The sequence below is a fragment of the Lichenostomus cassidix genome, chromosome 7 (assembly GCF_008360975.1).
Source record: "Lichenostomus cassidix isolate B80296 chromosome 7, HeHo_3.0, whole genome shotgun sequence".
Taxonomy (NCBI): domain Eukaryota; kingdom Metazoa; phylum Chordata; class Aves; order Passeriformes; family Meliphagidae; genus Lichenostomus; species Lichenostomus cassidix.
Genome location: NC_139488.1, coordinates 22,407,362 through 22,417,865, shown reverse-complemented (window position 1 = coordinate 22,417,865; position 10,504 = coordinate 22,407,362). Strand labels below are relative to the sequence as shown.

Genomic DNA, 10,504 nt, shown 5'->3' with positions numbered 1-10,504 from the left:
ACAACAAGCAGTGGCAGTGCCCTGCTGCTGGGTGTAGAGTACATCACCACTCCATACACAATTCCCAATGTCAGCCAGTGCTCCTGCCAGGCAAAGACTGCTGGCACATGGGGCCAAATGGGACAGGGACACCAGGCACAATAGGGCAGCCAAGCTGGGTGTATGGGGAGGCAGCTGGAGGCTGGGACAGGGTTGGGATAACTAGTGGTTGATGGGGAAAATTTCCCTGGGAACGGGAACTCCTGCTTGAGCAACGGATGGGGAGGGATGCTTGCTGCTACAGTGGAGCTGGGAGAGATGCAGCGTCTGTCCTTTATCACATGACATCTCCCTCAACATTCAGCCACTCTCAGGCACCGCTGGGATGCCTCGCCTGAAAGCCAGGATGCCCTGCTCCTGCCTGCATTCCAGAGCTTCTTTCCTCTGCCCTTCGGCTCTCCCCATCACCGCATCCCACTGTCCCTGCCCCGAGCGGCAGTGCAGCATCCCACACACCCCTTGCTGGGCTCCCAGGGCTGCCCGGAGCTGGGCGCTGCGCAGGGTGAACGGGCGGCGGAGACGAGCCAGGCAGTCTAGGTGGTGCTATTTCTCTATTTTTGCACTGGACGGGTTTGGGATTTTCCTCTCCCTATTCGCTGCCTTGGTCGTCTTCTTCTCTCTCTCTCTCTCTCTCTCTTTTTTTTTTTCTTTTCCCTTTCTAAAAATACTTGACAGCGATTGAAAGGTCCCTTTAATCGAGGCCACAGAGCCCTTATTAAGGGCACGGGTTGGGGTGCTGGGCCGTGCCCAGCATAACGGCTTCATTAAACCCTGCGAAAACTAATATTTATGGAATCAAATTTATGGAGGCCGAGGCCGAACTTGTGGCCTTTAATGTGTGTCGGGAGCTCAAATCCAGCCGGCTCCAGGGAGGAGGGGATGGGGACAGGGAAGGAGACCCCAGCGGGACAAGATGGGACAATGAGGAGTGACACTCCCCAGAGCTGGCGACAACCTGGGCCAGGGAGGAACCAGTGGCCCCATGCTGGAGTCTTGAGGGCCAGGGTCCCTGTGGTTCCCTGGGGGGCATTGGCAAAGCTCTTTTTCCCACTGTCTTCACCCTCCTGCTTTTATTTACCCACCATCCATGCTCCTGCATGCCCACCTCCCCTTCCCTTGGGAGAGGGGTGAATGGAACAGGATCTGTCCCTGCAGCAGGTCTTTACCCCCACCTGATGCCCGCCAGGGTGCTAATCCATCCCTTGAGCACAAGACTGCAGGACAGAGTCTCCACAGAGACTTTGCAGCAGGACAGGGCTCATGAGCAACACCTCTGCAGCATCCCTGTACTGGCTCCTCTGAGTTGAGTACCCCAGGGAGAGGCAGAGACACAATAATTCACAGGAATGACCCAGGAGGGCAGGTGCTGATTTGCACCACCCACTCCTCCCCCAAAGAGTCCATCAGCCACTGGCACAGCCTCTCAACTGTGATGTTTCTTCAACCCTGTCTCTTCAACCCTGCCTCTCCCTGTGATGTCTCCTCACACCCAAAGGGGATGAACAAGCCAGATGCCCTCGCTGGGGTGAAAAACACTCCTCCTGAATGTGATGGCATGCATGGGGAAACAGCACAAACTCCAGAGCCAGCAGGGAGCTGAGGGACCGGGCTTGCAACAGAGCAGCTACTGCACCAGAAGTTGGAGTCCATATGGATGGAGCAGGGGTTGCACCAGGGACAACCTGGTGACAGAAGGAAATGGAGAGCTGCTAAGATCCTGCTGCCCCCGTCCTACCCCTTGGCTAGCAGCAGAACCCTCCCTGAGGGCAAGTGCCCAGCAGGCAGACTCAAAGCTACCAAGACAAGGTGCTTCCAGATGGGAAAATGCAGGATACAGTAAGCTGCAGCAGTCAGCACAAGCTCCCCATCCCATGGCTTTCCCTTCTCACCACCCACCCTGCCCTGCATGCTGCTCCCTCAGAAAGGAAATATAAAAAGCAACCAGTTGCACTCGCCCTGGGACTGGTCGGCTGTGGCCCAGCAAAGGCCCTTTCATTCCCCTTTCACAGACACAGGGACTGCTCCGGATGTTTTTGTTTCCCCCTTGCTGCCCAGGAGAACAGGCAGCACGACGGCAGCTGGGCCAGCCCCAGGGAGAAGGATAGCTGGGGGCATGGGTCCCTATCCCAGCAGAGCAGTGCCATGGGCTGCAGCCTGCCTGCTGCCTGGCTCTCTGCCTGCTGTTTTAGCAGCTGCCTCGGGCATAGGAAGGGGGTCCCAGTCCTGAAAGAAGCATGTGGACTCATGGGCTGGAAGAAGACAGCAGGAGATGAATGGATGGATGGATGGATGGATGGGCTGTGAAGGGATGGAGGTGGTATTTTGTGTCCAGGGAGCATCTGTTACCTGCTCCAGGGTTGCTCAGTGTGTTAGTGTTTTTCTTGTCTCTTGCTCCTTGGAGGCAAAGAATGGATAACCCCGTATCACCTGCCCAATAACTGTGGTGGAGGTGCCTGCAAATTTAGGGTGCCCCTCAGTCCATCCAGGGCATTTGCCAGCCTGCTGCTGCAAGGGTTTCAACTGGCTCCAGGCACAGGCATGTGGTGTGTATCCTGTTGTGGGACAACAACATGGGTTCCAGCCCCCTCAGCATGCTGTGTCCCTGTGATCTGGGAGTCCTCTTGTGCACACCCCAATACACATCCTGCTGCTCAGGCTGAGCACAGCATGGCTGGGAGCTGCTGTGCTGTGCCACAACAATGAGCTGCTGTCACCTCCTCACTGGCCAGAGTCACTGCAAGCTCCTGGGACATAAGGACTGGCCTGAGGGGGACCCAGCAGCACCAGGAGTTACATCCCTTCCTAGACACTATGGGCCTGAAGAGACAGAGCAGGAGAGCGAATCTCACCCAGACACAGCCCTTTATTGAAAACCCACTCAAGAGCAGCCAAACCCCACAGCTCTGCTAGAGCCCCAGTTGTTCCACATGCACTGGCAGCATCCCTCCCACTTCTCCTAGGTCCAGCACTGGTTCTGCCATGACAGGAAGCCTGGGCAAACTCTTCACCAGGCAAGAGTAAGAAAATCTGTTTCCTGAGACACTGTTGAAGAAAGGAGATCCATCTCCCCAACTGGAGACATCTTGGGAGGGGACCGTGACCAGGGCAAGGTCCACCAGAAGATGCAGGAGAAGAGGTAGAGGATGCATGGGTGCTCTGCACTCCCTCTCTCGGATGCTGAGTGAAGCAGAGACCCTCGACAGGGGTGGCAGCAATCTTTCAGCTGAAGAGCCCTTTTGCCTTCTTTGGCTTGGCCTTGGCCAGAGGCAGCCGGGGCTTCTGAGTTGGGGAGGAGGCTGGCTGGAAAGAAAGAGGAGGCAGCGTCAGTTCCACCTCAGGCGGTCATGCAGGATGTGTGCAAGTCTGCAAGCAGTGACATTCCTGTCATCTCTGTTGTGGGAGTGCAAAATACACACACACGTGCAATCACACACACCCCAGTCAGGGTGCATGGGGTAAAATGGGTTAGGAATCAAGCTGAGACTCCTAGCTCTTCCTGGACAGGCACATCTCCCTCCCTGGAGAGGAGGGAAAGGAGGTGTGGGCCACATCCTGCCATTGGTTTGGAGAGGCTGTTTCTAGAGCTGCACTCACCGAGGTTTTCTCACTGGAAGATGTTGTTTCATCCTCCTGGGATGGAGGAGGTGGATCGGGGCATTCTGTGGTTTCTGCAGAGGGTGCTGTGTCCACGTTGTCCTCTGGTACCAGAAAAAGATGCAATTTGGGATTGAGATGAGGGAGGATGGGGCATTGCCCAAACCCATTCCAGGAATTGTGCTTGGATGGGGAGCCCAGCCCATGGAGGGTAAAGCAAAGGAGGACACTGTTGCATAGGGTGAGCTGCACCTGGGGGTCACACTCCCCTTCTCCCAGGATATGGGACTCAGCAGTTGAGGTGATGGAGCAGTCAACACTGCTTCATATGCTCTCCTTGCCACATCCAAGGAGCTACTCACCAGAGCAATGCCGTTTCCGAGCCTGCTTGGCCTCCTGCTTTGTCACTGCTGTGTAGAGCTGCTGCAGAGCAGAGGCAAATGCCTGCCCTTCTCCAGCACCACAAATCTGGGGCAGGGTCTGTAGGAGAGAGAGAGAGTAGAGGCACCATTTCCTGCCAGGAAATCACCAGGTCACCTTACCCTGCCGTGGTGCCACTGTGGGGCAGAGAAGGGGCTGTGCCCCCCTCTGCCTGTCAGGTTACATCTGTTTCACCCAGGGACTGCAGCACGGTTTGTGGGAACAGGCAGCTCTGGCACTGGGTGGGATATGGCTGCTCCCAGCTGTGCACACACATACACACACACACACACACACACACACATGTGCACATGTGCACACACCCACACACCTGCTCTGGACAGTGGGTTGCCTTCCCATTGAGAGGCAGACTGCAGAGGTTTTCGGGTCATTCATGAAATGCTGGAGATAAGATCACTATGGAAGGGCTGTGGCTTCCCTGCCTGAAGCAGCATGGGCTGCAGCTTGCAGATATGGACAGTGAGCCTTGGGCAGGGACACGACTTCAGTGATGTAGCCCCTGCCTGCCACTACAGCCTCCAGCACAAGGCATCTCTGGTGGCCCTACAGAAAATGAAAGTGATGTGGCTGTGAGATGAGGGATTCCTCAGTTATCTCCTGGTCTGCCAGAACAGCTCCTGCCTCCCTGCACACATTTTTATTCTCTCCAGACTTGACAGGGGAAGCCCCCCTCCTCCTGCCTGCACCCCTTGCCAGTGGGATGTCACCTTTCCTTCTGGGCCATACTGATACTCATGAGAAATTTTGGCAGGCTAGGGAAGTGCCACACTCCACTGGGAACATAACATAGCTCACAGTGAGCAAACAAACATGAGCAGTGATGGGGAAACGCATCTGTGCCCTGGAGGGGGTGCTGCGGGGGGTGTGGGGCACAGTGTGGTCATACAAGTGCAGGTGAGTGTGAGCATGATGACGTGCATGGGGACTGTGTGTGCAGCAGTGTGCAGATGAGCATGGCTGTGGACGCACGCATGGGTGATTGTGTGTGTGTGTGTATGTGTCAAAGGTCTGCACACTAATCTCTGCCCTGCTCCACACCCAGACAGCAGGAGAACAAAGTGTAACAGATAAGGTAGGATCCTCTCTGGGCCAGGAAAGTGGGGAGGGGATGGGGACACTCAGACCCACTCAAGGCCAGAGTCCAAAGCCTGACCCCAGCTTCCCAGTAGCACAATGGGTAGGCTGAACCCTCCTTGCTGCTCCCTGCCAGATGGGGTAGCAGGATAGGGCTGATGCCAGGATGGGCTGGATGGTGCCCAGAGGGAGACTTTCCATGTAGGTCTCATCCCTTTTGCTGGAGTTGTGGGCATGGAAGGCCCCTTAGATGTAGGAGATGCATGGTCCTGGCATCTGCTTTTTGACCAGCTGCTATACAGGTCACCTCTGTCCTTGCCCACTGTCACTGGAGGGAGCGATGCTCTGGTCCCAGCATCCCACCAGCATTCTGTCAGTATCCCTGGGATGGTTTGGTACTGGCCAATACCTCATTGCCCAGCCTCCAAGCCATTAGCTGTGCTGGCTCAACACAAGGCCCCAGAAAGGAGGAGGGATGCTGAGCACCTCAGACACCCCAGGGATGCTCTTGCCCTGGGTGCTTTACCCCACGGAGCCAGGGTTGCACCCAAGGTTGCAAAAGCAGCATCCGAGGCTGGGAAGGTAACTGCACTTCAAAGGCAGGAGAGGGCCTGGTCACGGGTGGCCAACACAGCCCAGATCAAAGGCACAAGCTGGAGTCATAATTCAGAGAAAAGCAAACAGCAGCTCCCAGGAAAGTCAGGAATGGCAGTGAAGTGAGCAAAGTGTACTAGATAGCACTGCGTGGGTCAGTGCCCCAGCAGGACAGGAGAGTCCCCTGCAGAGCCAGCCAGCTCTGGGTGCCACTACTATGGTGCCCGCCCCCTCTCCCTGCCACCAGCAGGTCTCTGGGGAATGCCAGGGCATTCCTGTGCATCCAGGTGTAGGGTGCAGCCCAATCCCCTCTGCTCCAACCCCTCCAGGATGGCACCTGCAATGTGCCCCAAGCCCCAGGGCTGCTCAAGCTGCTCCTTTTCACAGCATTCAAGCAAGGGTGTGGAAAGAGCAGCTGCTCACTCAGTGCTCAGCCCCAGCTGCCTAGAGCCAGCACAGGGTCCCCATGGTGTCCCTGGGGATGGGGCAAACCATCCCTGAAGCCACCCAGTGTTCCCAAGAACAGCACACACACACATACACACACACGCGCACTGAGGTGACACCCTGGGGAGGCACTGGGAGAAGAATGCCCAGAGTCCCAGGGGGACTGGGCATCCGGGGTGGCACAGGGGTCTGCAGGTGCAGGGCACCTGCTGCCCATCCCTGTGGGAAGGGCTCGGCTCCAACAAGCCCAGGGTGGAATTTGGGAGTCAGTGGCCACTTCCTGCCTCTGCCCTTCCCGGCGGCTGGAGCCTGCGGGCTCAGGGCCATGGGGTGGCCAGAGCTGGCCCGCGGCGGGACTGGGAGGCTGCGCTTCACAGCCCCGGAGGGAAATGGGTTATAACCAGAGCTGGAAGCGTTTCCCTGCAGAGCTATGACTCAGCAGGGAGCAGAGTGTGCTGTGCCAGCCACCGGCCACCTGATGGCCTCGGAGGCTGAGAGGGACAACGAAGGGTCCCCAAAAGGGGCCGGATGGGGAACAAGCCCTGGCTACAGGTGTTTTTCCCCCTCCTCCTTGCCCTACTGCTCCATTCCGAAGTTGAACCCTGCTGCAGACAACTTGTCCCCACTGCAACATCAGCCCTGGCCTCTGGTGACTTGTTTTTCCCTGATTACCCATCTCCAGGATAAACATTATGTCTGAGGTCCGGGGAGCCGCACAAGCAGAGAGCTGGCAGCTGGGGGAGTGCTGGCTGGGCTGCCCCACACAACTCGCCAGGCACTAGGGAGTGATGCCTGGGGAGCTGGCATGGCTTGTCTGGCCTGTTATGACTACCTGGCCACAAGGCCAAGTGGGATGCCCCAGTATCAGGAGGGACTCAAGGCTGCGGTAGCGGCACGGGAGGCTCCACAGCACACCCTGAACTGCGACTGGGGGATGCCCAGCGAAGGGGGGCAGGTGCCTGACCTCGTGCTGAGAGCAAGTCATGCTCACTGACAGCCCCATGGTGTGGAGGGGCAGCTCAGGGGGAGCTGGGTTGCAGCCTCGCTCAGTGACCACCATCCCAGAGGGCTCTGCTATGGGGCTGCACTCCAGTGTGGAGATGCATCAGGGTCAGTGGTGGACAGGGTACAGCATCTACCTCCAAGGCATTCTGCTTTTACCCATCCCTGGCCAGACTCCCTTCTCAAGGGGCCATAAGGGAGAGCAATTCAGATGGTCTCTTGACAGTATGAGCAGAAGGGGCACATCACCCAGACTGGCACCATGCCACCAACACAGAAGCATTACCTTTCCCTGGCCCAGGATGGGTTTGCAGGCAGGCTGGATCGTGCTGGGCCCCTGCACCAGTGCCAAGCACCAGAGTCTAAATCGGTCATGCTCAAAGCTGGGGACTGACCCTTTCATTATCACACCAGACGTTCGAAGCGGTTACCAACATTCTTCACTACAAATCCCACATTCCTATTTTTTAATATATTTTTAACTGGAAAACAGAGCAAATGGGGCCTGTTTGGAAATTACAGCCTGGCTGCTGTGGCTTGTATGTCAGATCTGCCCACATTCCCGTGGCCAGCCTCAGCACATGCTCCACAGGGGCACACTTAATAATTCCTGCTGGGGCGGGAGCCAAGGGGTGTGGGCCAAGGGGGAGGATTGCTTCCCCAGGCTGCCCCCACTAGCGGGCTCTGCAAAAGCAGCGTGGTGGACTGGCAGACCAGGAATGGCAGACTGGCTCTCTGGCATTGGGCACGGCCGCTGCCGCACTGGCAAGGATGAAGTCTGGTGATGCTGTGGCAGTCCACGGTGGGCAGGGGAAGGGCTCCATGGCTGGTGCATTCCTGTGCCTCATGGCCAGGCTGCCCTTGGCACTCTACCCTGCCACAAGCCTTGTGCGTGCTCCTGGAAATGGGGCTGGCATGGCTTGCTGGATCTGTGATGGGCATCTCTGCCAATGGTTATGCCAATGTCAGTCAGGCTAGGGAGAGACACACTCTGGGATACAGACAGATGCTCACCCATCCTCTGCCAGCAGCAGGAAAATGGATGAGAAGGTTGAACTGTCCCCTTCCAGCTGATATCAAGGGCAGGGAAAGGTGGTGCTTATTCCCTGGGACAAAGCAGGCCACATCAGCCTGGTCTCCTGCCCCAGCTCCCGTGTGGGACAATGACCCTCTCCCTGAGGGCAGAGCTGCCTGCCTCCAGGCACACCAAGGTGCCCTACATGGACCACTGATGCCCCTTCCCAACTCTTCCAGCCCTTAGATCTACCTGCACATACCCCAGCCTGCAGCAGTCCCTGGGGCACTGCATACCCAAGCAGCAGGTGGATAAAGGACCAGCTCTAAGCTCGCACTGTCACTGTCTCCATCCCCCCTACCATGCAGTCCCAGGAGACACGCAGCAGCAGCAGCAACAGCAGCTGCAGCAGCAGCAGCAGCAGCAGCTAGGAGAGATGGCGGTGCTGCCATCCCGCCCTTGGAACAGGCACGGGCAGGATGGCCAGGGCTTCACAGGCAGGCAGCCAGGCTGAGCACACCTGGCAGGAAGTGGTGGTGCCGGCAGGGGAAGGCAGCCGGAGAGCTGCTGAGAGGTGAAGGGGTCACCCCGGGGAAGAGCGGGTGGTGAGGCCGGGACAGAGGTGCATCCCAGCCCGGCCCAGCCCAGCCCAGCCCGGCATGGCACAGCACTCCTCCCAGCACCGCTCTGGCCCTGCTGCCGGCAATGTTTTCCTTTCCCCCTGACTTCAGGGGCCTTTCCAGCGGGCAAATGTCAGGCACATAAAGAGCGGCACTGTGAGCGGAAGATGGAGCGAGAATGCCTGCCCGCGTCCCTCCGTAAGTGCTGTCTCACACTTCATCAAGGCAGCCTTTGCAAGCGAGGCACCCGCTTAACAACCAGCAGTCTATGCTGGCCGGCGACCGCAGCAGCCCCGCCGCTCAATACCCTTTTCTTTTCTCCTTGTGCTGTTTTTGTGACTTGGGTTACAGCCTTTCTCACAGACACTGAGCGGAGGGGAGTGGTGGCAGCGGGGGCTCTGCATTGTGCCGCCGCCACGGCGGGGTGGATGCTGGTTCCCTCCGTGTAGGGATGCTGGGGGGTTTCTACCCCTGCCCTGCCCACTCACTCCTACATCCAACACACAGGGATAAATCGCAGGGAAAGGAGGGTCAGCAGCAGAGCAGAGGTAGGGCAGGAGGTTGCAGCATCTCCTCTCCAGTCATGTGAGGACCAACCCACCAGGAGCAGCCTGGGGCTTGGCAGAGACTCTGGAGGGGGGTGAGCGCTTCCAGCCCCCAGTGGGCACAGTCCCTACTCCATCCCATTTGGAAAGAGGCCCTCCTGCCATGCTGCCAAGCGAACCCATGGGCATCCAAGCCCTCTCACTGCCCAAGTGCCAACAAACTCCCTGAAAAAGAGTGGCGTCCAGCACTAGCATTACCTCCCCAGCTGGGCAATGCTGGAAGATGCTGGGCCTTGCTGCACAGAGTCTGGTGGCAGCTGCTCGTGGCATTCCCAGCTCCAGCCTGACCATGGGCACTTGTCCTCCTGTTCATCAGTCCATGGGGCAACAGCAGGAGAGCCTCTGGGGAAGCTGGCACTGAGTGCCAGTTTGGCAATGGAGCTGGACAAGGAGGATGCCCTGAAGTGCAGCAGGTCCCAGCATGCCAGGACTGGTGAGGACTTGCTTCCAGGAAGGCAGAGTCACAGGCTGATAGCACCTATGGCCTTCACCTCCACCAACCTGACCCATCACTGATATAGGCTGCCTTGTCAAGGGTCAAGAGCAAAAGACACGGAGACCTGGCAGCCAGCATGCCTCCTCTTCCAGGGGGACAGCTCAGGGACCCCGCTTATCTGTGGGGAAGTTGGGTGGCTCACACTGCCTTGTTATTTTAGGCTGACTCGGTGAATATGGATACATCATCCAGCCTTATTATTGTAGGGTTCCTCTGCAAAGTGTGCCAGCTCATGCGGGTTTATTATTGTCTGCTCAGGAAAGCTGGACACATTGCACTGGTCTGTTATTGTAGGGTTGCTCAGGAAGGCCAGCCAGCTCATCCCAGCTTGTTATTATTGCACAGAGCTCATGGGGGGCTGGCCAGGAAACTTCCTGCAATGTGGGGTAATGGAAAGGGAGCCACACCTGGTGAATCACAAGGATGCTGTGTGGCGATAAGGAACAGCAAAGGGTGGGATCCAGCACCTCGCCTCCACCCAGAGAGGACAGGCCACTCAGCCATGGGCACAAACACTCATGGTTCCTCTGGGACTTGTGGGGCATCAAGGCTGGTGGAAGAAGCAGAAGTGTGGGTC

The 10,504-nt window shown here is 57.6% G+C and overlaps 1 protein-coding gene across 5 annotated transcripts in view; it reads right to left on the bottom strand.

Annotated features, from left to right (window-relative positions):
* Nucleotides 1-2,886: 2,886 nt before the first annotated feature.
* The window catches only part of NHEJ1 (non-homologous end joining factor 1), a 43,021-nt gene continuing 35,403 nt past the window's right edge, over nt 2,887-10,504 (bottom strand). For 3 of the 5 annotated variants that reach the window (XM_085066738.1, XM_085066737.1, XM_085066740.1), the window contains exons 6-8: nt 3,996-4,113; nt 3,634-3,737; nt 2,887-3,335 (exon numbers count right to left, since the gene is read on the bottom strand). In XM_085066738.1, the coding sequence (XP_084922864.1) occupies nt 2,946-3,335; nt 3,634-3,737; nt 3,996-4,113 (612 nt within the window). In that variant the 3' untranslated portion in view covers nt 2,887-2,945. Of the gene's footprint in view, nt 3,340-3,633; nt 3,738-3,995; nt 4,114-10,504 lie in introns of all 5 variants that reach the window. The other 2 variants (XM_085066741.1, XM_085066739.1) reach the window with 2 other exon arrangements.